The 27826-nt window shown below is 38.7% G+C and overlaps 2 protein-coding genes across 2 annotated transcripts; both read left to right on the top strand.

The window, feature by feature from the left end:
• The first annotated feature begins 6599 nt into the window (after positions 1–6599).
• Positions 6600–10895, top strand: LOC133990330 (phospholipid hydroperoxide glutathione peroxidase-like). The gene is made up of 7 exons (XM_062428606.1): positions 6600–6678; positions 7542–7636; positions 7733–7877; positions 8244–8395; positions 8919–8943; positions 9081–9140; positions 10346–10895. Exons 1-7 carry the CDS (start codon positions 6610–6612, stop codon positions 10376–10378), a joined length of 579 nt encoding a protein of 192 aa, XP_062284590.1. The 5' UTR covers positions 6600–6609; the 3' UTR covers positions 10379–10895.
• A 588-nt stretch (positions 10896–11483) lies between these two features.
• Positions 11484–27554, top strand: LOC133990807 (phosphatidylinositol 4-phosphate 5-kinase type-1 gamma-like). Its single transcript, XM_062429214.1, has 18 exons — positions 11484–11552; positions 11686–11806; positions 15364–15392; positions 15613–15702; positions 15922–16052; positions 16164–16281; positions 18149–18301; positions 18901–19200; positions 19330–19538; positions 20105–20188; positions 20974–21022; positions 21218–21302; positions 23492–23668; positions 24648–24804; positions 24930–24998; positions 25088–25655; positions 27331–27414; positions 27540–27554. Exons 1-18 carry the CDS (start codon positions 11484–11486, stop codon positions 27552–27554), a joined length of 2508 nt encoding a protein of 835 aa, XP_062285198.1.
• Positions 27555–27826: the final 272 nt, after the last annotated feature.

Raw genomic sequence — 27826 nt, 5'->3', positions numbered from 1 at the left:
AGACTGTGTCACAAAGCATCCTGAAATGACAAGAGAATCATCCCAATAGTCTTTTACTTCCAGTGGTCAGAACCCAGTCATGCCAAATTTAACTCTGCCTTCAAATATAAAGCACATTTCAGAGAAATTGTTAAGTTTTATGGTCAACTTAAAACTTAATTTCTGTCTCTGACTATTAATCTCGAGTCGACAGAGATATGGCAAAGGCAAGAAAACAGCAAACTTGTTGCTAAGGAACAGTGAGAAATAACCCTAACTTTTCTTGAAGCATCTGATCTTATCTCCCATGGTGCCCGTAGCTGTGTGTGTGTGTGTGTGTGTGTGTCATGGGGGGTGGGGTGGTTGGGGGAGTCAGGTTTAGCAGAGGTTGTTTCTAGGCAACAGTTTAAAAAAAGAAAAAAAAGAAACTTGTTTGTTTTTTCTGTATTTTCCATCTCTTTCTATTCATTATGGTCTGCTTTTTCACAAATGCATGTTCTCATCATTTAGGCAGGGTTAACTGGTTCTCTGGTGTATGACTTAGTAAAGCTCTTTGATGAAACAAATGGCATCAGCATCAATATGTGGCTCAGCAAAGGCCCTAACATTCATTACAGCTTGATATAGATGCAGCTATTTTTCAATCATTTAGATCAGAGGAAACCATGTCCTGTGTGCAGATTTTTCTGTCAGCTGTATTCTGTACGAGCACGGTTTGTTTGCGATGAAAATATCCATAGTCTCTACAGAATGTGCAATAACTAATAATTTTGTTTCAACATGTGCTTATTTTGTTTGATAGCATCTGATAGCATAGCACACACACACACACACACACACACACACACACACACACACACACACACACACACACACACACACACACACACACACACACACACACACACACACTTTCATTGATTTTGCTGATGTCCAGAAACCCCCCTTTGATTTGAGTTTTAATTGGCTATATGTGAGGTGTTTAATTAAATAATAAAGGGGCTTTGAACTTGATGTTTCAGGTGCAAACCTGTGGTTGATTCTGTGTTTTGTCATACCCTAATTAAAAGCCTCTTCCTCAGAAGACATGACCTCACATCACCCAAACACGTGTGTGTACCCCAGTATGCACCTGTGCGTGTTAGAGAGTAAACGACCCACTGCTTCTACTAACAGGGAGAGGTCCACATGCAGCATCTTTTTAATCATCCCAGCAAGTAATTTGCCCTCGTATTGCAAACGTGCTGTGTGGCATGTCAGTTTGGTCGAATCGCTTACTTTTTTATAAACCATTGAGAAGATGGGATCTTATGACATTAAAACTGTATTGACCAATTACACAAATTACATGCAACTTTTCTTCTCTTATTTATCTCCTCTGGACTCTGGTTGTGCTTAATAGTACACTATACTTACAACTTCCTTTGATACAAAATGTACAAGTAATAAGATACCAACCAATAAATGAACCATTATCCTTTCTTTTCAACTGATAATCTGTTGGTTTACACCTTTGAGTGATTCCTTTGTGTGTTATGTCCCACTCCAGTATGATTTTCAACAGGGAATACATCCAATTAAAGAAGCAAGATACTGTTTCATGGGGACTTTAATTGTGCCATAATTCTGACATCAGACTAGCCAAGTCTATTTCAAAACACTGTCCCAGAACAAGGATGTTAGAGTAAGTCCTTGGCCTAATTTTAATACTGTGAAAAGAAAAAAATGGGTTTGAATCAACCTGCGTAATAGGAAAGCATGTCCAAATTCTTATGTTACACAAACCTGCAATTCTCAAACTGGAATAACTTTGCACGGCCATCAGAGATCCAAATTTACTATCCTCGCTTCAAAACTCATCTCTACATAAAAACTGACCCATAACACAGAACTTGGTAAATCTGAGCCATACACAACACATTCAGTTTATCACTAAGAATTTACATACTTTACATCTGAGTCTCATCCTTTCTCACACAAGTTTCATGTCTAAATGAGAGACAATTTTGTTATATCTATGTAGCAATTTTTTCTACAGTTAGATAGTGCTCTCTGTTGGAAGAATAATGAAACTACAGATAATGAGCTGGCCACTTTGATACAGTTAAGTTTTGAATTGTGCACCACCTGCTTGAGGGCAATTTCATATACAGTATGCCAAAAGTAACCTAAAAAGTCCCCCAAAAAATCTGAAACATAAAAAAAACACCTTTTTTTTACTGCATCATTTGGGGCATGCAGAAAGGTATGTTTAAACGATAACAATAAGTATTGCTTGTAGCTACTTTATATAAAAGTTAAGTGTCCTCATTCCTGCATAGGCATATACCTGCACATGTAAGAATGAAGATATCTAGTGCATCATAAGTTCTGAACTTCTTACACAATAAATATTAAGACATAGTTTTAAGAAATACACCTGCTCACTATATTTTAATATGTGTTTGTACAGTAGTGTGTGTCCATGTTGGTGAAGATGAAAGAGATTAAATGTATTGACCCTCAAAGGTGAGCAAATGCTAGATTGCTGCCACTGCTAGCACTTCAGAACAGTGTCTTTCTTTCTCTCTGTCTGCAGGATTTTTACCCACAGTATGATGTCTTTCTATGATGCCTCTACCAGGCCTACTGGAGCTGGCCCTGCTCTCTGGGCTCTACATCTCCATGTTCTGATTTGTTTGACATTTTTGCTGCATTCAACACTCTCACGCCTACATTTCTCACACATCCTTACACTATTGATGCAGCTGATCCTCACATTCCATGCTTATCCTTTTGTTAATACTTATTTAAAATAAACCGTTCATTGTCACTTAAACCTGGTTTTGTCTCCCCTCTTTATGTCGAGAGCACCAATATTTATCATGAAGTAAGATTTATGGGGCAGATAAGTGTGCATTTTTAGCTTCTCATTAAATATGTATCGATGTGTGTACACCTGCTCTCTGTTGCTGTCCAGTGTTTCCATGGCAGCTGACTCTATCCCCTTGCATAAACATGTTTAGACAAGAAGTCAAATGTCCCTAAGGTTGCTCCCCTGTGGGTGAGCACAAACCTCACACTCACTATCAGATGCCTTTTACTTTTGGTACTGGTTTTATTTTGAAGAATATAAAGGCCAGTTACTATGTTGTTTTAAAAAAGAAATTCCTTTAGGCAGGGCAGCACATGTATAACAACATACATATACTGTACATCTGCTTAATCTCCTTTTGTGTCCATTCAATACATATTGTGTCATGATCATTTTGTCTACACATCTTATTAGGGCCCCAGCACTGACCAGTGCGAGGCCCTATTGTTCTCAAAAACTTTATGATTAGGGATTTGGTTTGGGCGTGGCGGTGCCGACAATTTCCTTCGCCATTCGATCCTTCGCCAAAAAGCAGGAAATCCTTATAACTCCTACAGACATCGTCCGATCTACACCAAATTAATCACGCATGTAGAGGGTCCCGCCCTGAACACGTCTATGCATCAATACTGTGTCATATACACAGCGCCACCTACTGGACACAGGAAGCAAGCCTCATAAGAAAAACATTATCCGATTTATATGAAATTTATAGGATGTGTTTTCCATATCATACACTACAACATGACATATAATTGGTGGGTGATCTCTAGCGCCACCTACTGGACACAGGCAGGAAATCCTTATAACTCCCACAGACATCGTCCGATCTACACCAAATTAATCACGCATGTAGAGGGCCCCGCCCTGAACACGTCTATGCATCAATACTGTGTCATATACACAGCGCCACCTACTGGACACAGGAAGTCAGCCTCATATGACAAACATTATCCGATTTATATGAAATTTATAGGATGTGTTCTCCATATCATACACTACAACATGACATATAATTGGTGGGTGATCTCTAGCGCCACCTACTGGACACAGGCAGTGATATTTCACCACATCATGCAACGTCAAATAAAAGCCTGCGTATGAAGACGTCTACCTGCGCGCCCTCCGACTGCGCCCGTTCATCACTGCTTGCAGCTTTAATTTGTATTATTTTTTCAAGTAATTCAACTGACGTTTACAAGAAGCTATCTGGCAGACACCACCACACACAAACATAGCAGACAGAGGAGCTTTGTTGTCAGTACTGTTTCGGGCAAATAAGCCAACTCATTCCAGAGGCAACATGGTGTCCCCGGTCTGTTTTTTTTTCACAATGTTGAAGGTGTTAAAAAGTATGTGCCAATGATGATGATGATGATCATTGGCACATTTGGTTGTTTTTTAGAGACCAGAGTGAGCTGTAACACCTTGTTACCAGAAATGTCATAGCTCAATCATTATATTTACTTTTCTATATTGTCATAGAAATACATATGTGGCACAGATACTTACAGTTATATAAGACAAACTGATAAAATACTTCTTTTGTATCCGCACAGCTATACATCAAACCTCCCAAGTACATTATAGTAAACTCTAAAAGTGCAACTGCAGCTAATTGTCACAAGGTTTAATAAAGATACAGTGAGATTTTAGTTGAATAGTATTAAACTGTATCAGCTGTATTACTATGGTAGTCAGATTACTTTTGGAAGAGTATTCACATTACAAGTAATCAGATTATTTTTGGAAGAGTCATCAGATACAGAAATTTGCGTTCGCTCCGGGCTGCATGGGCTACAGGCGGCCTGGGAAGTCTCAGCGCACAGGGTGTGGTGGTGTTGTTGTTGTTGTTGTTTATTTTATTATAGAACACATGCCTGAGAAAGGCAGTCTAAAATACACAACAACAACAACAACAACAACAACAACAACAACAACAACAACAACAACAACAACAACAACAACAACAACAACAACACACCCTGTGTGCTGAGGCTTCCCTGGCCTAACCCTTGAGGGGAAAAAAAGATAAAACACAACAATCTGTATATGATGACATTTTTAATTTGTAGTAATTTCTGTAGTACTTCTTTTTGTAATTGTAATTATAAATACATGTTAGTCAGTGGTTTAGTAAGGTAATTAGGTTCAACATACAATAAAATACCAGCCCTGTTTTTCATTGCTGGCCTGTGTGGACATGATGGTTATAATCCAGGCCTCATCGTACATGAAGAAATGATTGGTTGTGAAATGATTCCAGTTCTGAAGTTGATCAATCTTGTAGTATAAATGGCAAATAACTTATTTTGCCTGATAAATGAAGGCAAAAATAATTCACCAAAGTGAACCATGTCAGATGGTCACAGGCATGTTTCACCAAAGTGAACCATGTGATTGTGAACACACACTTTTTTAACTTTATCATTAATATTATTATAAAGTGTATAACTACTTATCCGAAAGGCAAACACTTTTCCACATCTCTCAGCTACAGATCAGGGATTGTGTGCAGTCTTTTTTTATTGATCTTTATTGTGCTCTTGCCTTGAAGACGATATTCGGTTTCAGAATATGAGAAAACTGCGTTTTTTTGCCAGTGACTTTATTTTTTATTATTCTAAATATGAAAAGAAAAGCAAACCATTTAAAAAATATCTTCTCTGAGGAGAGACTTCATGTTTTTCTTTTCATCTGTGTCAAAGCACTGATTTGATGATGAAAGTCCCTTCTAATGCAGAGAAAATAAGGCATTATTTTCCTTCTTATTAGATGCCTGGATGAAAAATGTCATCAGGGGTATCAGGTTTTTTAATATCAAGTCCCTCTTCTTGACGATTTGAAAGGAAATATGATGGTTATAATAAGAGAGGTGGTCCGCAATTGGCCCCACTGTCAATACAGGGGATTTTAATCCTGGACAAAAAATGTAACAATAACTTTATAAGAAACTGCCTTACTGGAATACTGTTCCCCAGCAGACAAAACAAAAATGATATCCTACATACATTTTATAAAAAAATCAATTGATAAACTAAGAACAATGTACTTAACATTTCCTGTACCCCCCAAAATGAAAGAAACACACTTCAAAATTATGAACAACATTTATCCTTCTAAAGAATTACTTAGACTACGTTTTAATATCGAGGACAATATATGCACATTTTTGTGCATTTCAATGACATTGAAACTACGGACCATATATTTTTCTCATGTGGTATAATACAAACATTCTGGCTTAATATTCACAAATGGATCAAACTAAATGTTTTATTGTTCTTCTATCTCTAGAAATGATGTAACTTTTGGTATGATCTTGCAAAAAAAAAAAACATCAGCTCTGTTGCAATGTAATCCTCTGTCTAGCCAAATTTATCCACAAGAATAGAGTACTGAAATCATCCCTTAAATGTATTGTCTTCATGAAATGAATTTAAAATGTACATGAAATCTCTAAAACTGTGTCTAAAGTCACAAGGATTGTATGATGGGTTGAAGAATTTCCCCACTGAAATGAATATTGATATGTTTATTTTATTTTATTTCAATCTGTTCTGAATTTGTTGTGTTGAAGCGCCAACATGTGTGTTGTACTATGAGATGATTTGCACTATTTGTGTACGTTTTCAAAAAAAGAAAAAAGAGAGGTGGTCGCAGGTACGCGTGTGCAGTACAGAGCTGAACGCGTACTCCCCCCCCCCCCCCCCCCCCCCCCCCCCCAGTGGGTGGTACTTAAAGGTCACGTGACAGCGTTCGTCAACGTAACAGGCATGTGGCTACTGAGACCGACTACAGTGCTGTTTGGACTGGTGGGGAGCAGAGGAACACTGAGAGCCATGGTAAGTCACTAAAATACAATGATACATTACTGACTGTTCACCTACGCTGTGACTAAACCCATTCATGTATGTGCTGCTGTCTGCTCGGTGAACAGCGTGTCGGTCAGCTGTAGGATTTCTATTTTTAAAAGCGGTGCAACGCAGAAATGGGTCCGATGTCGATACAGCTTGTTTAACTACTGTTAGCTTAACAGCCAGAGGCGATATGGTGACATTTGGGCGTCATTTAAACATTTAAAGGTGGGATTTGAGATAATAGTACACATTTCCCATTAGATGCAGCAAAGTGAAGTCAAACTTATGGGTTTTTCGGTCCCGTTAGTGTGACTAATGTTCGATAGTTTTGCGGTGAATTAACGTCAGCGTTGTATAGGATAAAGATCCCGTTCAAATTGCTAATAATTCACAAATCAGGTGATGTAATTTATCGCCCAAAGCAGGAGAAGCTCCATAGTTTATGCGCAGTCCTGTCATTTCCTATTTTATCCAATGAGAAATGTACAATAAGTCATAATCGATTTAACATACAATAACATCATATTTTGTATTTACAGTTCTTGATTGTGGACAGACATGTAAAATCACTAACTGTAATTTTCCATTCAAACCTATCCTTCATATGCGGTTAAGGGTGGGGGCATCATTTATGACTCAAGTAGGCTAAAGAGCACTTGAGTAATGAGGGCAGTAATTAACTTCCTTGTTTTTCTTCCAGTCTATCTGATTCATCTTGTTTTTGTCATAGGGTTTAGCATACTTTGCCCTTTGGTTTGCTTTCATGGACTTTAAGCCTTTATCTTCAGCTGTCTTACTTCATCACAAGTTCACCTGCAATGTCTCTTTGACTCTTTGCCTCTATGCAGTGTGCGCAGGTGACTGATTGGCAAAGTGCCAAGTCAATCTATGAGTTCTCTGCCAAGGATATTGATGGCAACGAGGTGTCTCTTGATAAATACAGGTAAATATATATATGTGTCCTCTCACATCAAAATCATACACAAATTTGGAAGTAGTCCTCTGTCTGACGTCTGTTTCGTTCTGATTTCTCTGTCAGAGGGAACGTCTGCATCATCGTAAATGTAGCCTCTAAATGAGGAAAGACGAAGGTAAACTACACTCAGCTAGAGGGAATGCACGCCTCCTACGCTGAGAAAGGTTTACGCATCCTGGCCTTCCCATGCAACCAGTTTGGAGGACAGGTAACTTAAAATAATCTGATGGTAACAGCAGTGTTTGTTTTGTACTGTATCCCTTACCTCCATCTCACTATTCTTTTATTATGAAATAAGGGAGTAAGTTAGGAGGGAGGTAGTTATTTAAATACTTCATTGTTGCACCCTGCAACACAAACAAGCATGCACATTGGATTCTGACATATTTTAGATACATTCCTGGATAGTTGTAAAGGTTTTGGTAACATAAGCCCACAAAACACAAGAAATAGTTTTATATATTGTCATCTTTAGCACAGCTTATATGATATTCATCACTGTGGTGCCAGTCATTAGCAATCATATATTTCCAGTTTTCAAACATGGGATTCTTTTTATGTGTGTGTGATTCAGGAGCCGGGGACTGAGGCAGAAATAAAAGAGTTCGCAAAAGGTTATAATGCAGAGTTTGATCTCTTCAGTAAGATTGATGTGAATGGAGACAATGCTCACCCCCTGTGGAAGTGGATGAAGGCTCAGCCTAAAGGCAAGGGAACTCTGGGAAAGTAAGCTATGTTTGTGTATTTATCCCAGCAATGGTTAATGGTGACCTATGATATGATGTGATATTGTATGATTTATCTATGAATTACAGACCCAGATCCAAAATCCAAGGGATATGTTCAAGTGAAAACATTTATTTCCAGCATGGTCCCAATATGTTTAAAAACAAAGGCAAAGTACATTCAATATAAAACCAAACAATAAAATCCTGGAATCCAAAAACTAATCACCACAACTTTAAAAAAAAATGCCCCCATCCAAATACATTGGTTATTGGTTAAAAATGTCATCATTTCATTATAAATCTTTGACCCTATTCCATAAAGAAGTCCCAACCTGACTTCTATAAGCCACTTTTGTTTTAACAACTGCATGTACAGTGGAAGGCTGCTGCACAGTGAGCTTGTGTTAAAAAGACAAATAAGAAAATACTTCCATGCTACTATATTAATACTATCTGCACTTGTGTTGTAATGAAAGTAATTGCAGTACAACAGTTTTTTTATTTTCTCTCTCTCTTCACAGTAACATCAAATGGAACTTCACAAAGGTAATTTGCTAATATAAGTGACACTCTCCATTTTTTTAAAGATTAATTTTCAGTCCTAGTTTTCCTTTTTAATAATTATATTGCCACAACTACATGAAGAACACGTGCCAATATGTTCATGTCTTATTTCTCAACAGTTTCTCATAAATAAAGAAGGACTAGTGGTGAAGAGATACGGTCCAACAGATGATCCCAGCGTAAGTAGCATTCACTGTGCTTTTTCTTATGAAATGCAGCACTTTTCAGATGATGCTGGAGATTACAGTAGTATCTTGCTAGTTATTTACAAAATGCTCAGTGCAGTTTCAGTATATTCACTTAAAAGAAAAGTACAATCATATAGGACATTATGGAGATATGTAAAATGGGACACCCTGATAAGCTATCTGGAGCTTGAGAATAGGGGCGTAGACACTAAGCAGATAAGACATATTGTTAGTGTAAATAGCAGTCCAATTTTATTGGATTTCAGAGTAACTAGTTAAGAAGTCACCAGGCGTTCAGGATGTTAAAGCTTGAACATATTTTTGTAGCAACTGCTGCCTTAAGCTGTTTGAAAACAGACACAGTGGCATTTTTATAGTGTTAAGTTCTTACCCTTTTTATAAGATGCTTTTTTCTAGTCTTATATATGGGAGGGAAGGTTGGAATAAGGTAATAAATTCTGTCGTTAAGCATTATTACATTATACATGAATTGTGAGAGATATTACATTCAGTAAGCTTTAGAACACAATCTGTGGAAAAGAGTGTCTGTGGGTGCATTTACTATGAACAATGATATGGCATGAATACCTTTTTATTCAGTGATACCTCTAGTTTCTCCAGATAACTAGGAAGTATTGCATCGTATAACATTATGGTAATTTATATGTGGCTCAAATAAAGACTGTAAGGTTAAAAGTGTAGAAGAAAAAAGCCTCAACTTGAAAACTAAATCAACATATTTGGTATTTTTTTCATCACTTAATCACTATGGGCCTTAAAGTTGAAAAAAAAAATCATCATTATGAACCAGGAACTTGGTGGTCTTCACCACAGACTTCACTCTCACAGTAACCTGGATGTTATTTTTGATACAAGTATGTTGTACATTATTACGATTTCTATTGGGGTGAAAAACAGTTAAGTTTGTTTTGCTTATATTTGTGAATAATTTATTGCAGTTAAGCCATGTATCCATCTTAACTTGTTCTTCAGATTATTTTGCAAATCATTTAGATTTTTGAGTGATAAGAATCATTTTGTATAACCAGCAAATAGAATGCTAGAAGAATTCACAAAATTATTTATATACAGAATTGGGGCCTAAAATGGATCCCTGGAAGACCCCTTATTTGATGGAAAACGATCTAAAACGGATGCTTTACAAACATTTCATTGCTACTAATTTCTCATTGCAGGTGGTGGAGAAAGACCTGCCCACTTACCTGTAATACGACAGTCTCTCATGTCTTTGTTCTACTCCTGACCCCTCCTATGGACTTCTGGTTATTGGTGTGTGTGTGTGTGTGTCTGGACCAGTGACGGCCTGTCTGTAAACCCAGTATTGGGTAGGACTGGCCTGATGAACCCTGCGTGCAACTAACCTCCAGAGCACACCCACACTAAACCCTTGAAGATCATATGAGTGGATATTCACTCCAACCTTCACATCATACAACTCAAAACACCAATTGTATTATCTATTACAAATGCCATCAGTATGTTTCTGAATGTTAATTGTCAAACTTGTTCATGTGTCAATGTCAGTTTTCTCAGTCAATGGATTTCACAAATTTCACAGACGTCTGTAAAACTACTGATGATGATAATAATATTTGCACTTAACATGTCAGTTGTATCTAAAACTAGACCTGATAATTATGATTATGTGATGAAGCTGGAAAATAAATGCTGTCTTGGATATTAATCTACCAGTGTAGATACACTTATTAAAATTATGGAACCTGAGCAACAGTTAAGCACATAGTGGCTTAAATCATGGCTTGGTTATTTCAATGTTATAAATAATGTTTATTAAAATAGTCATTTGCTTGGATGTGTCATAATTAAAATGCAAAGTGTGATCCATGTTATAAGTAGCACTGGTAAGTAAATAATGCTTTACAATTATTTCCTCTAATGCATAATCGAAGACAGTACAGTTTAAATTACGCAATAAGTGGCAATATTACCCCAGGTGTCATTATACCAACCTCATCCCATTTTCTTGGTTTGAGATTTATCCAAAAGCAAGTGCGCAGAAGCTTTATTTTATGGATCTGTAATATATTTGGTCCACTTTCATTTTACACTGTCGGTACCCCTCATTAAATGCTTAGAGGAGGACAACAGATATTTATTTTCCATGTTGCAAATGTACTTATTTAAATGAGAATGAAAACTAAAGTGTTAAAATGACTGCTCTCTCATGAACATAGGCAGTGTATGACTGTTACAACCTGAAATGATGTTGTGACGGCTCACCGGTTACTTTAGCAGGACGATAGTGGAATTACTGGCGTACTCATCCACCACTGCGTGTGAAATGACGCAGAGATGATCCGCACCGCTGGGTCTGAACGTGACTGGCTCGCTGGGTTTGACAACAACGACAAATATGCGCTTGTCGAGTCATGTAGTAGTCTGTGATTCTACCAGTATGTAGCCTGTGATTCTGCCAGTAATATTGAAGGAAGTGAAATGACAGGCTATCTAGATTGTAAATAAGCGCATACCTCCGCACCCCGTGCTTACTTAGAAAGGACACGGCTGTGCGCACCGGGAGATGGACGGGAGGACTGCGGAAACCGGGAATGACGGGATACCGAGCGAGGAAGCGGCCGACGGCCTCTATCTACACCTTGAAATGGGGGACACCGGTGCGTATGTCTTCCAGTTATGTTTTTATCGGTCAGTATCACATTGTCGTGTAGTCCCATCATCTCGGGCGCATGCAGCTGCCTGTGACAGCAGGTGCAGAGGGGATGTGAAGTTGGAAATAAGTAGCAGCCCATCCAGTTATATGTGAGTGTAGCAAATATTAAAAAAAGACTACACAAAAAAATAGCTCATGTTGTTCGCCAAGGCAGATGCTCAAAAATTGTAGTTAGAGGAACCTAATCTGGGGAAATAAATAATAAAATGCTTTGTTGGATGACAGTGTCAAGATTCAAGTCAATGCTGCTCTGTTGTAAATGGCCCACACACAGTGTCAGTGGCTCACTGCAGACTGGCACCAATACAAGGTGCACATCGGGGATGCATATACACACTCACAAAAGACCTGGTCAAGACAGCTGCTGTGGGATGTTCATGAAAATAATTACCTCTAACCTGTGTGCAGCTGTTTGCTTGAGGGGCACACACAGAGACAGTCTTTTGCATGTTAAGCATAGTACTGTAAACACCTATAATGGTGTGAGGTGTCATTTATTCTCCTCTCTTCAACCTCTACCAGTCTTCATAGTTCTGTCTCCCTCTTTCTCTTCCCTGCTAAATCTGAAGAGTGCCTTATGTAATCTGATATGGAATTATAACATAAACCATACACTAATCCTCTGTGGGTATAAATTCCAAGAATCACTCTGGATGCCGTGGCTATAAACATGATAGAACATGCATGACAAGTGTATGATATGCATGTGCTAATGTTACAGAAGCAAAGCCGATGTTCCATATCAGTTTTGGAGGGGGGCAATAAGTTGTTTTTGCATCTGCATGTTCATACGTATGCATGTTGTGTAAACATGATTATCATTAAGTCTTCCAGATTATACTTGTGTGTGGAGCATCAAAATCTACTCCTGTCTTTAGTGTCACATTAATGTCACAGAAACAGACCGCCATTTTCTCAGCTGATAAAGGACAGATCTAATCCTCTTTACTGTGACACAAACAAAGGCCTTAAGACATATTTCTCATAACATTATTTCATTTGCATATACAGCAAATGTACATTTCTCAATTGTTTTCACTCTCACACAGTTACTTATGTGTTTAAATTAAAAAATTGGTAACTGGTAGCCTGTTTTTTTTCGCGTAGTAATCAGAAATGCTACAGTGAGTTTGTCCTGTGTGTTGCTTGCAGCTCAGTGGCACATTATTCTGGTTTGACCCTAATCCCACAGATACTCTTTGTGTATAGTCTGCCCTCAGGATACTCCGTCTCATTGTTCTGCCTGACAGGCTTTGAGGCAGTGTTAATCTGCAGGTTACAGGTGTGGCCTGGGTGGGTGTATCCTGTCAGTGCATGAAAGGGCAAACAAGAAATGGAAACCAATGAAATTATGATGAGCCACTCATTTCTTGTTGATGCATTTGCATGTTGAATTTACATTTTTTTACACTTTATTTTTGTTGTCTGGTTGTCTTTTCCTGAATTTGTTCCACATTCTTCAACATTTTCCTTTTCACATCTTGATTTTGCTCCACATTGAAATGTGTCAACAACTATTGGATGGATTTAATTTTGTATATTCAGGGTCCAAGAGGATCAACCCTAATGACTTTGGTGATCCCCTGACTTTTCCTCAAGCAGGACATTTGTACTTTTGATTGAAATTTCCCAATAATTCTTGAATGGTTTGTCATTGTAGACATGAATGTCAGGGTGAAATGTAATAACTTTGGTCATCACTTTGCTTTCCTTGGTTTATAAGGAATAAAAAAAATTCCAATATCAATATATTGGACAATTATACATATATATATATATATATATATATATATATATATATATATATATATATATAATAAATAATTTAAATAATTATAAATAACTATGAATAAATAAAAAACATAGAACAAGTACATATATATTAAACTATACTTAAGAAAAAGGATCTAATATACATAAAATGCTGTCCATATAGCTTAAAAAAAATACAAAACCCTAACCCCATCTGCCTCAACTGTACTTTGTGAGTGGTACTAATGAGCAAGATGTTATCATATTAACACTATAATAGTAACACATCTACTGACCCACCACTGAGAAGTCATTGTATAAATATATATATATACTGTATATGAACTATTGTTGTATTCTGCCATGCCTTAATGATATAAACATCTGACACAGAGTGTGCTGTGTGCTTTAACATGGCTTAAAGATTCATTATCCCTACTTTGTCAGCAAGCACTTCCTTAATCTTTACCCTCACATGACCTGAAATTTAGCATTATAATGCAAACTGAGTAGTCTGTAGTGCTGTGAATTACTATGAACCGTCTCATGTCTCATTCACTTCCATCTTTACTGCTTCCTCGCCCTCTATTCCAACACAAACACATACAAGTTCAGTTTTGTCCTGTGTGTCGGTTGTAAAGATTCTTCCTAATCCTCATGTGTGATTGGCTGGCGGTGTGAACTGGAGACCTCAGCCAATGACAGAACTCAGATTAAGGAGGAAGTCAATCCAATAGAGTTTTTACCTTGTCGGTACAAATCTGACGGATACAGGAATAGAAAACACTGACTGCACACTGACTGCTGAATGTTATATTTTGGTTTAGCTGGTTTTTTTTTACTGCATGTCTTTTCTGTTTCTGGATTATCAAACAATTGAACTCTTCCTCTGGTGAGTTAAATAATAATTTATGAATTGAATGAGGTTGATGAAGTTATATATACAGATGATAGTATATCAATACCCTGTGCAGAGAGAGATGCTTTTTATTGATTTGAGTGTCCAATTCCATCTGGTATGACTGTATATTATAGCTAATACATTCACCAGTACCCATTATAAATACAGTTGTATAGTCCTTCTAAGTAAGTTATGAAAATGACAAAATCATTTCACCACAAGGTTCATGAGGTAACTGCTCTGGAACTTTTGATCATATCACCAGATTTCTAAGGAGATGGATTTCTACAGCCTTCATACATTCTTCTGTGAATTTAAGACATCTCGTCCATATTGACTTCTGGTCATTCTTGACCTTGGAAACAACGTTTTACAAAAAAATCTTTCCACAAATAGCCCGTATGAGTAGCTTTTCAAGAGCTTTCAAAATCAGGATCTTCCTCAGCAGACCTATTAAAATATTTATTAAGATAATGAATGCTAATGAAGCACTTATGATGTGTGTACCATTTGTGTATCCACTGCATGTAGCTTTCAACCAGAAACTGTGGGCTCATAAGGTAAAAAGCAGGGCACTTGCAGAATAACGCATCTCATGTGTCACTAAATGTACTGGTGTATGTTACCAGTGGGTTCATTTTGTTTTCGGGATAATTAGACAGCCAAACTGGATTTTTTAATAAATCTTCTATAAAGGCTTTAATCTGCAGTATGTAGGTAATAATAAGCCCAGTGTGAGTCTGATGGCAAACTTGGCATTCCTTGTTAAATCATGCTAAATAATGCACCAATGTATACACCTCTTCATCTGTTTCTCCTGTGCCTTCTCTTTCTGTCTCTGTCTACAGATCCAGCCAAGAGAGGTCAGATAACAGAGGTGAGAGAATACTTCACACTCTCCACCTGTCTGTCTCACGTGTCTCACTCAATTTCTTCTTCTTTCCCTTTATTTCATCCTTCTTACTTTCTGTGTTTGGGTTTTGGTTTGCTGTATGTTTCAATTTCATGTGACCTCTGATGGGACAATGTAAACTACATAGCAACAGTATGTGACATAAATAATGAATTTACATTTCCCCTTACTGACCTTGTGACAGATGCCGTCCCCATTTGGAGCGGGCGCAGCTCATGAGAAGAAGATTGGTCACAGGAGGATAGATGCCTCTGGAGAGACAACATACAAGAAGGTTGGCTTTTCCTCTTCTCATACTTGTACTTCTCTCTGTCTCTCTTTCTCTTTGTTACTCTCTTTTATCACACACATTCTCTCTGGATATTGCCATGTTCTCACTGTGTGAAGTCATTGTGTACTTTGTATGTAAGTACTGTTTGTACGTTTGCTTTGCTACTTTCTACTACTTTCCACTTACATTTCAGCTTGTTGTTCTTTTCTTTGCTGCCTCCAGACCACCTCCTCTGCCTTAAAAGGAGCCATCCAGCTGGGTATTGGATATACTGTCGGTAACCTCAGCTCCAAGCCCGAGAGAGATGTGCTGATGCAGGACTTCTATGTGGTCGAAAGCATCTTCTTTCCCAAGTGGGTTTTATATGAGTGGACATGCATGTGTGTGCATATGTGTGTGGGAAGTATCTAATACAATTATTTTTTATTCTCTTCTCCCTGCTGGCCCAACCTTACTTCATACAGTGAGGGCAGTAACCTCACTCCAGCCCATCACTACCCAGACTTCAGGTTTAAAACATATGCCCCTGTGGCCTTTCGGTACTTCCGGGAGCTGTTTGGGATCCGACCAGATGACTACTTGGTGAGATATTTACATCATTTTTTCTAATGAGCCATGATGAATGGAGAGTATCGGAGTACTTGAATATCTGAATACTACTGTGCAGGTAAAACTAAAATGTTTGCTGTCACGTACAGCATCATAATTCCATACGTAAACATTTGTCCCTTATTTGCTTCAGAGGACTTAATGGTTAACTAACTGTGCAAACCTATTCGTTTGTTGTTATTATATGGAACTGGTCAACGCCTGCCGAGTCAATAATGTAAATCGAAAATTGAATCATACACTGGGACTAGGAGGTGAATTGAGGCAAATTTCAAACAGTTATTAGCAACAAGCAATAATATTTTAATACTATGACCAACAAAAAGAAAGATGTGGCAATAGAAATTATATAAAACTAATACATTATCATAATTCTATGTGCACTGGATCAAAAAACACTTTTTGAACTATTGTTAACTCTAGAAATGCCAAAGTAATAACAAAAACACCACCAATAATCAATAATTATCAAAAACAGCAATACCTGTTGAATTGAATAATTTTTTTTGTCACAAAATACTTCACATTGACAAAGCAATAACAGGTTTTTGGAGAGTTGAACATATTAATTAAGAATAAAAAGACTGAAATATCCCATTTACACAAGTATTTAGACCCTTCACTTTGTACTTAGTGCATTGCCCACAGTGGTAATATCTCAGTTTCATAGCTCTATAAAAATGTTTTGTTCTTCTACTCACTTGTTAGATTTCATTTGATAGCAGAGTAATAAATCACACTGAAGGAGACCTAACATGGGATAAATATAGATTTGTGTGAAGTTCCCTCTGATAGCTTTTGACTTTTGAGCTCTGAGCTTTTTTGATGATCGCCGGAGTTATCAGAGAATAAACGCTCCCTGCATGCGAGGATGAGCATTACACACAAAACTGTGCAGACACCAACACACAAAAACATGCTGTTGCACAATCCTTTACATATTTTGCATATGAGGGCGCACACACACACATACACACATGCAGAGACATACACTACTCAGCAGCACGTTTAAGCTCACATTCTGCGTGTGCCAAAGGGAGATTAGCAGACTAAAGCTTTCTTTTTTAAACTCGAAGTAGTAGCAGCAGACAATCATAGAATAGTTTGTGTTTGTGTCAGCTTGTGTTTGTTTGTGGTATTTTGGGATGCTGACTAAGCCATAGAGGTTTTTAATGACTATGTTACACAAATTAAACCACAAAATGTGCACTTCTGTCATTCGTAAAGGAACATAGCAAAATCTACATCATTAGAGCTCTTTTCATCATTCAAATTGATAGATACGACTGATGCTTATGAGAGTTGATGTGTTTTATGTTTTATGTGTTATGTTTGCTGCTATGTGCACTGGCAGCAAACATAACACATAACACTTTTCAACACTAGCCATGAAGTAGGCGAAAGTAGCATCATTTGAGTTGTTAACACTAAAGGGTGTAAATGTCAGAATGCACAGTTTTAGTAGATGTGTAATTCTTCTCACCCACACACGCAAAGCATTTTCGTACTCAGTAGTGTGTACACACTTGCACTTTTTGGCTGCAGATGAGCAATACCATCTGAGTGGTTATATGAGTTAATCTGATGCTTGGGTTTTTAAAACTTGCTTGGATCCAGCATTAACAGTGAGATCAACAGATAAACTACAAAGTACAAGTTCAGGTGAAACAACTACATTCTTTCCCAAAGGGTTAGATTTTTCATTTAAAACAGACAGAGTCAGCTGAAAAGAATTAATTATGTTCATGTGGCTGTTGTATGTTAAAACACTTTTCATTGATTAAAGCAAGAATCCAGTATACATTTTGATCTTTGTTTGTTTCTGTGTGTCCCTGTCTAGTATTCTCTATGTAACGAGCCGTTGATTGAGCTGACAAATCCGGGAGCTAGTGGCTCCATATTCTACGTAACCCGAGATGATGAGTTCATCATTAAAACTGTCATGCACAAGGAGGCAGAGTTTCTGCAGAAACTTCTTCCTGGATACTATATGGTAAGTCACACCAAAGTTGCACACACTATTAATACTAAGTATATAGAGTTCAAACACAGCCAACACGTGTGGCAAATTAGTAATTTTGAAGGTCATTTTTATTTGAATCAGAGAGGATCATTTTCTAATGAATTATCATTGTGCATCTGAGAACAAGTGGAAAACTAAAGAAATTGGGTTTGTAGTAGTCTGTGTATTAAGAGATTCGTGATTGTGGAGGTGGGATGTTTGTGTACAGGAGTGTATGCTTAAGAGCAATGCAGCAGCTGAACCTTCTAGTCATCTTTATCCTCTTTATCCTACCCCCCGTGTCGTACACGGTCAGCAGTGACGCCAACAATTGACTTTCTAATAGATAAGCGCAGGTTGTTGCCTGACCGAGACCCGGGCTAAGTACTCCTTAACAGGCTAAACATGCAGAGACACATAAGTATTGGCTGAGGCCTGTGGATACGTCATGCTGCCTGACAGGTGCATGGTACTGAGGCTGAAACACAGACTACATCTCTTATTACCAAATAATAAAATGTATTTTATTCTATTTCCCCCTCTCCTTCCTGTTTCCTTTCCTGTATCTGCTACCTTTACCCCTTCTCCAGAACTTGAACCAGAACCCTCGAACTTTGCTACCAAAGTTCTTTGGCCTCTACTGCGTACAGTGTGGGGGCAAAAACATCCGAATTGTTGTGATGAACAATATTTTACCGCGTTCTGTACGCATGCACCTCAAGTTTGACCTGAAGGGCTCCACTTACAAGAGGCGAGCATCCAAGAAAGAGCGGGAGAAGTCCAAACCCACTTTTAAAGACCTGGACTTTCTGAATGACGTTCCCGAAGGCATCACTCTGGACCAGGACACTTATAGCGCTCTGGTCAAAACCCTGCAAAGAGACTGTCTGGTAAGAGAGAGAGGAGAGAGGAGATGAAAGAAAACAATAGATACAGAGAAGTTTTGGTTATTAGTTTTTTTGTAATGCTAAAAATATATTGAGTACAGTTTCCTGTATGGTTTGTGTGTTTCATGTCAGGTGCTGGAGAGTTTTAAGATTATGGATTACAGTTTGCTGCTTGGGGTCCACAACAAGACACAAGCTGAGAGAGAGCATCAGTCTCAGGGCACACCTGCAGGTGGGGGGGATGAAAAGAAGCCTGCAGCTCAGAGGGCATTGTATTCCACTGCAATGGAGTCTATACAGGGAGGCTCCACATGTAGGGACACTCTTGACCACGATGACACGTAAGTCACCATTTCATAATGGTTGCCCTAATCATCACATTGAATCCACACCAAGGTTGTATTACTAGAACTGGTTACCAGACTAAAAATGGCACTCATTCAGTCCAATAAGATTTGCTCGGCTTGCACATATGCCAAAAAAAGTTTCCACATGTGTTTCCACATTGTGCAGCCCACTGAATATGTGCAACTGTGATTCTCTTGCTGGCCCCGCCCACATTTTTTCCACAGACTTTACATTGTGATGCCTTATAGATTCTTAAATCACTTTTCTCTGTTCAAAGAAACTTTTACACATGATAAATTTTCATGGATCAAAAATTCATAAAAGAAAAAGTTACATTTTGACCTTGTTTGCAGTTCGAGGTATCTTGCCAACAGTTTTACAGATGTCTCTTTTACAATGGTGGTCTACAGGGAAAATGCTTTTCGGGCCGCAAGGATATTTTTTCTGTGTCACTGGGAGTGGCCACAGGGAAAAATTGGCTGAGTGGCTGAGCCCTGTCCAACTCTAATGATACATCCATCATTCACACATGATATAACTTCTTGTTCTCTATCTGTAGTATGGGTGGTATTCCAGCTGTGGGTAGTAAAGGAGAGCGCCTCCTGCTGTTCATTGGAATCATTGACATTCTGCAGTCCTACAGGTAGGGAAACTCTTGCATTTAAAGGTGCTGTAATTGTGTGCCATGTAATATTAATAATTCAAATGATTAACTTGAAGAATGTGTCTAATATTTATGGGACAAAGCCAACTGGAGGAGTATTAATAGACTCTACATAGCATTTTAGATAATGTGTTATGTTGAATGTGGTAGGTTATATTTTCTGGAAGGTACTGCAGGACTCAGCCACAGTAAAAAATTAATAAAAAACAAGTAAATGCTAAAAATAAACAAGACCGTCTGACTGTCAGTTGTCTGAACCATGTTATCACAATGAATTTGATAATGCTTAAAATTGGTGTTATAAATGCTATAAATATCACCGTTAATCTCTACTACCTTAAGTCAGGTGCACTGTTTAATGTTGCATTTGTCACATCAGTCTGTCTTTCACTGGACACCTCAGGACAGGAAGAAAATTGGATTTTTCTCAGGCTTCAAAGTCAGGATGGGGTTAGGCACTAGTTGACATTAATCCAGACAAAATGTGGCTGTAAGTAATATTACTGTGAAAGATGGAAAGAGATCATGGAGAAAAAGTAATCCCAGACATGTCATACTGTCCTTTAAATATATATAAATGGAGAACACGCATAACAACTTCTGTCGGGATAAGTGTGTGGACATTCAGATGTGAAACTGATTTCAAAATGCACATCAACATTGCATGTGGGATTTTAGCCACTGATTCAGCCCTAGGTTGCCAGGTAGCCACAGTAAGTAATTGAATGAGTTGAGCTAAATAATTAAATTGTCTTGTCTGACAGAATGATAAAGAAACTTGAGCACTCTTGGAAGTCTCTCATCCATGATGGGGTGAGTAGCTTTCATTACAATTATGTATTCAAGCAAGCAAACCTCACTACACCATATCAAATGTGATGTTTTTGCTTTATTCCTCTTCAAAGTATTGCATACAATACACATAAACACATTGAATTGTCACATTATATGAAAAATGCTGCATAAAAAGCTCTCTCTCTTTAACTACTCTGACTTCTCCTCTCACAGGACACAGTGTCAGTTCACAGACCTGGTTTCTATGCTGAAAGATTCTACAAATTCTGTAGCACAACTGTCTTCAGGAAGAGCTGCTGTGAGTTCACAAATGTGCATGAGCGATTTCATTTCACCTTTATATAAGATTGTGAGAAAACCATTGAGCGCAACCCTCATTTACAGTGGAGCAGAGATTAAAAATGTAAATACTAACAAACTCAAACAAGCAAATAAGAAGGAAACATACAAAATAAACCACAACATAATCAGATAAACAGCTACAAACAGGCAGTGGACAGTTATTACTTATATTCCTGAAGTGTCCATGAGGTATGGTAGTAATCAGTTTTCATCGTTTTCAATCATTCGAAGAGGTTCCATGATTTTGCTGCAGTAACACTAAAAGCAGTTTTTCCCAGTTTAGTCCTGGCACAAGGTACCTTATGAGCCAGACAGTCACTGGAGTGGGTTAAAAGTTTTTAGACATTTTTGCAAATTTATTAGAAATAAAAAAACTCAGTACTTTGTTAAGGCACCCTTAGCAGCGATTACAGCCTCAAGTCTTCTTGGGTATGAAGCTACAAGCTTGGCACACCTGTATTTGGGGTATTTCTCCCATTCTTCTCTGCAGATCCTCTCAAGCTCTGTCAGGTTAGATGGGGAACGTCACCGCACAGCTATTTTCAGGTCTTCCCAGAGATATTCAATCGGGTTCAAGTCTGGGCTCTGGCTGGGCCACTCAAGGACATTCACAGACTTGTCCCGAAGCCACTCCTTCGTTGTCTTGGCTGTGTGCTTAGGGTCGTTGTCCTGTTCGAAGGTAAACCTTCACCCCAGTCTGAGGTCCTGAGCACTCTGGAGCAGGTTTTCATCAAGGATCTCTCTGTACTTTGCTCCGTTCATCTTTCCCTCGATCCTGACTAGTCTCCCAGTTCCTGCCGCTGAAAACATCCCCACAGCATGATGCTGCCACGACCATGCTTCACCGTAGGGATGCTATTAGCCAGGGGATGAGAGGTGCCTGGTTTCCTCTCGACGTGACGCTTGGCAATCAGGCCAAAGGGTTCAATCAGACCAGAGAATCTTGTTTCTCATGGTCTGAGAGTCTTTTAGGTGCCTTCTGGCAAACTCCAAGCGGGCTGTCATGTACCTTTTACTGAGTAGAGGCTTCCGTCTGGCCGAACTACCATAAAGGCATGATTGGCGAAGTGCTGCAGAGATGATTGTCCTTCTGGAAGGTTCTCCCATCTCCACAGAGGAACGCTGGAGCTCTGTCAGAGTGACCATCGGGTTCTCGGTCACCTCCCTGACCAAGGCGCTTCTCCCCCGATTGCTCAGTTTGGCTGGGCGGCCAGCTCTAGGAAGAGTCCTGGTGGTTCCAAACTTCTTCCATTTACGAATGATGGAGACCACTGTGCTCTTCGGGACCTTCAATGCTGCAGAAATGTTTTTGTATCCTTCCCCAGATCTGTGCCTCGATACAATCCTGTCTCAGCGGTCTACAGACCATTCCTTTGACATCATGGCTTGGTTTCTGCTCTGACATGCACTGTCAACAGTGGGACCTTATATAGACAGGTGTGTGCCTTTCCAAATCATGTCCTATCAATTGAATTTACTACAGGTGGACTCCAATCAAGTTGTAGAAACATCTCAAGGATGATCAGTGGAAACAGGATGCACATGAGCTCAATTTTGAGTGTCATAGCAAAGGGAGTGAATACATGCAATATTTCAGTTTTTTATTTTTAATAAATTTGCAAGAATTTCTAAAAAACCTTTTTCGCTATGTCATTATGGGGTATTGTGTGTAGATTGATGAAGGAAAAAAAGGAATTAATCGATTTTGGAATAAGGCTGTAACATAACAAAATGTGGGGAAAGTGAAGGGGTGTGAATACTTTCCAGATGCACTGTATACCAGTGATTATTGTGTCTCAGTCCAGCTTACCTTATTATGGAGGATACAGCGGTGAGTATTGTGGCCATCACCAGTAATAAATCTAAGGGCTGAGTTATAAAGTGTGGAGGAAAAGCATTTCTGTAAATTATATCCCCATAATCTAAGACTGATAAAATAGTTGATTTAACCCCTCCTTTTCCTACACATCATGGTGAAGTTGGATTTTTTGTTTTGATTTGTCAACAAGGTTCTTGACATGGTGACATCACTTACTGCTTTGCTTGTGTTTTGTTTTCCGTAACAAAAGAATATCTTCTTTAATAATATTTGGGCATCTTCTTTTTTGGAATGACAATCCAAGTTATCATCCCCTTCTTTCACAGCATTGAGATCATCACCATCTAAGAGGGGACGAGGAGCTCTCTTAGCATCCAAGTCCAGTGCTGGTGGAGCAGGTTCAGCAGGGCAGTGCCCCTCGGTGAGTGACGAGAGGCAGGAAAACCAGGACAACTTGGAAAACCTTCGAGGAGCTCACAGCTTTGCCATATTTGAGGACAATGGTAGGTCTTCTTGTAAACTCTTATTACTTCATAATGATACACAGTCATGATCAAATGTTGCCCAAGGGATTCATTAAAGCTTTGTCTTGTTTTCAAGTAAAAATGAGATGTTTAAATGTCAAACACATGAACCCAGCAGTGCATATTATTTGGACAAGGTGGCACTAGCCATCATCAGTTTTTATAAAGGTTACCTGCATTCATCAGAGCTAGTGAAGAAATGCCTATGCCACAGTAGGCTACTACAACGATTAGTCGATCAACAGAAAATTAATCTGCAATTATTTTGATAATCAAATAATTTTAATAATTTAATAATTGTATTTATTTTAGTCATTAATTAAAGGAAATATGTCAAATATTTACCTGTTGCAACTTTTCAAATGTGAGGATTTGAAGCTTGAGTTATACATGATAGTCAACTGAATGTTATAATTTCACACATCGAGAAAATATTCAAAAGATGAATAATTGCTGGTTGTGGCCCTGCTATGCAACATGCTGCTTGAATAAAAAAAGAGTGGAATACCCTTGACACATTGTTTCTTTCAGGACTTGGTACATTATTACTTCAATTGTCTGCACTTGAGCACTCCATTTTCTGTTTAAATTAGATAAAGTGAACCTTTTATTGATGTCCTTGGAGAAACAGCTGTGCAGCAGCAAAATAGCAGCAATGCCAACAAAATAAGTGAAATTGTAATTGTGAAACTTTAAACAATCAAGACTAGATATGCATGAATACTTTTTAAAATGCATGACACTGGATGTACAAACAAGCGTTATTTCTCTGTTTTCATTTACACATGAATGAGGGTAAGAAATTAAACAGAACTTCTGCTGCCTAATATATTCCATTGCAATATTCAGGATTTTGTTTAAGCGATTAAGCTATGTTAACTGTTTTCTTCGAATATTTTTACCTCTCTTGATCATGCCTTAATGATCTCTTCATATATTTATATTTTCTGCCATTCAGGGAGGGAGCCGCCCTGCACTCCTCCTTCCTTTGAAGATGCTACCACAGTGTCTATCGCTACCACGCTCTCCTCTAACAACTCCCTCCCCACCACCCCCTTTGATACACCAGAGCACCCACGCTACAGGAGACAAATGCACTCTCCAAGTGTGGCTAGGTGAGAATAATTGTAAATTAATCATGTATCTAGTCTATTTTGACAATATTTTTTCAACATAATGTACTGTGTGCCGCATCCTCCGCCACTGGTATTACAACCTATATTGCCCTGTGTACCTCCAGGTCACAAAAAGAGGTAGTTGAGGTTCATGAGAAAAAGCAGGACACCATAACAGTGGAGGTGGAACTCAGGTACACACACATATGGAGATAAAATATTAGTATAGTATAATGTCTATGTAACAGTATTTTGACATTGCTCTTTGTATTGCTTCATACAGTCAAATCCCAAACAGCACGGAGCTCACACAGATGACAGAAAAGATCTCTCCCAGCCACCTGCCCCCTGTCCGTCCACCGCGTGTCATTCCTACATCCTCTCCTCCTTCTATTAGTCAGTCCTCAGCGCATTGCTCCTCCACCCTTCCTCCTTCCTTTGTATCTTCTTCCTCCACAGCTCACTCAGCTTGCCAGTCATCCTCCACACTTGCTTCATCCATCCGTCCATCCACCTCACCCCTCACCTCACCCACAGCCGCTCAAACTTCCACTCTCTCTTCTACAATCCCTCACTCAGCTGCAAAATCCACACTCTCCATTTCGCCAACCTCATCTGCTCGTAAAACCATCACCCTCCCTAGTCATTCAGCATTTACCCCCATCTGCCCCGCGTTCCCTAACTCCTCCACCCAGAGCTCCATTCACCAGTTCCCCTCGACCCCTCCTTCCTCCCACCCTCCAAGCCCTCAGGTGCCCCAGCAGGCGCCACGTACATCGTGCAATCAGCTGTCTGTGTCCAGCAGCCACAACTCGCTGGATGGAGAGGTGCAGGTTTCCGACATCTATTTCGTAAGTCCTTATCGTCATTATCATTCAGTGTGATAATAATCCACAGCAGTGAAACAAACTATAACAAGATAGTGCTCTTCCAGAGAGTAAAAATGATTTTTCCTCTGTTTGTCTTTGATTTGCTGGGTCTCTTGCAGTGGCCCAGTCAGGACAGCGTGATAGAGTTATGATGGTGAGGGTGGAGGGTGTGTGTTGCAGTGTGCACGTACTTATGGGAGCTGCTCTCACTGTCCGAAAACACTTTTTTTTCTGGAGCACGAGACTGCCAACAGTCGCAGTTCATGCTTTCGAATGTATCAGCAAAAACATCGGGGTTGTCTTTCGCGCACGGCTTGATGTATTTACATCTGTCAATCTGCATTCATGCACCCTGTCAATGTCATGCACTACTCTCCATAAATCTCTCTTTTGTGTGCATTCATTTTCCACTTTCTTATCTTTCTCTGCTCCATTATAAAACAGCTTCTATCGTCTCACACTCATCTTTCTCCTTTGTTCTGTGATGATTCATTCAAGTCTCTTTATTTTCCTGCGTACACATTATAAGTATTGTGTGTGTTCATGTGTGTGTGTGTCCATCCATCAGTATGCAGATGGCAGATATTGGGTGTACTCTCCAGTTCTTGGCCGTCGTAAGCTAAACTCTAGCTCAAGTTGCAATGTAAGTCACCACCAAGGTAGTTAGAGTCATTTGTCAAATCGGGAGATATTTCCATGTACCATCACATTGCTGGTAGTTGTTGCGCTGGGACTGTCACAAACATGGCAGCTTATAGATCTTCAGAAGTACTTGAAAATAAAGACATGTCTTTTTTTTCTTTTTGACTTATGTTAAAGCCTGAAAAGGGCAGTTATGAAATCTACAGCTTCTGAAGGGCCATCTTGTGTAATTAAATGGAGCATGCATCTGTATGTTAGGAGTAAACAGTAATGCACATGTTAGAGTATTAGATTTGCAGTTAGTTAACTTCAGCTTCTATTGGCTTTGTACTTTTAATAATAGCACTCAGGTAACACTGAGGAGCTGACAAAGCTCATCAGTGAAAAGTTGACTGTCATCTGTTTATTAAAGCTGCACTTCGCACATTTTTAAAGCCCCTGAAAGCCTGATTTTAAGTAGAAAGTATTTATCTATAACACTAAATATTTATGATGACAAATCACAATGACGTAAAATTTGGAAAGTTTGGGATTTTTTAAAAACAATATTTAAAAGCTTTTTTCAATTCAAATGTTGTTAACTCTAATCGATGCGTGGAAGTATGTGACATCAACTATTGATAATTGAGTCCCACCTACTTCAAACCAATGAAAAAAGAATGGACAAAATCACAAATCTAGAAATCTCTGATATGAAATAACCACAAATGTTTCAGACTTTGGCAGAAAATTGTGAACTGATTTAAGATCCAATAATTTAGTAGTAAGAAACTTGTGGAGAAAATGTGTTTTTTCAGGGACTTTCAAATGAAATTACACCTATCTTAGCCAGAATAATAATGTTTTTGGCCACATACACAATTGCACAGTGCAACTTTAAACAAAATTGTCTCGAGAATGTCTTTAGAAAAGATCTTGCTGTAAATTCTCTTTTCCAACTCCTGACTCGTTCCTCCTGTCCCTCTCTCACCTCTTTCTTCTGCTTCCCTCTGCTGGCTGGATTTGATATCATCAGGCTCAGGAGGATCAGAGCTGGGTGCACTCTCCTCTGCACAGTGGCTCAGAGTCCAGAAGGGGCTCAGATGGGGAGAGTGAGATGGTAAATGTATTTGTCATGAAATTACAAAGCAGAGATTAGTTTACATATTCCTACTGTTAGTGTTTCTCCTACTCATCCTCTATGTCTCTCTCCTTTTCTCTCTCTGCGCTCTTTTTCTCTCACAGTGGAGGCAGCAGTGATGGGTAGTTTCCACATACAGAAGCTGTGAGGTTTTTATAAAGCCACCAGGACACTATGAAGATTTCATGATACTGTTTGACGCTGGTTGCTCAGGCTGCATGTGAAAGCTTGCTTTGTCAGCTGTAACAGAGAAACAGAAAAAACAGGAATTAACTTAAGAGCGTTCAAATATACAAAAAATATATACATGCATACAGGCACATACATGCACAGCAATAATATGCAAACAAAAAAAAGACCCATAAATCATATATCTGAATGGCATCGGGCT

This window comes from Scomber scombrus, chromosome 11 (assembly GCF_963691925.1).
Source record: "Scomber scombrus chromosome 11, fScoSco1.1, whole genome shotgun sequence".
NCBI lineage: Eukaryota > Metazoa > Chordata > Actinopteri > Scombriformes > Scombridae > Scomber > Scomber scombrus.
This window is presented reverse-complemented; position numbering and strand designations above follow the sequence as displayed.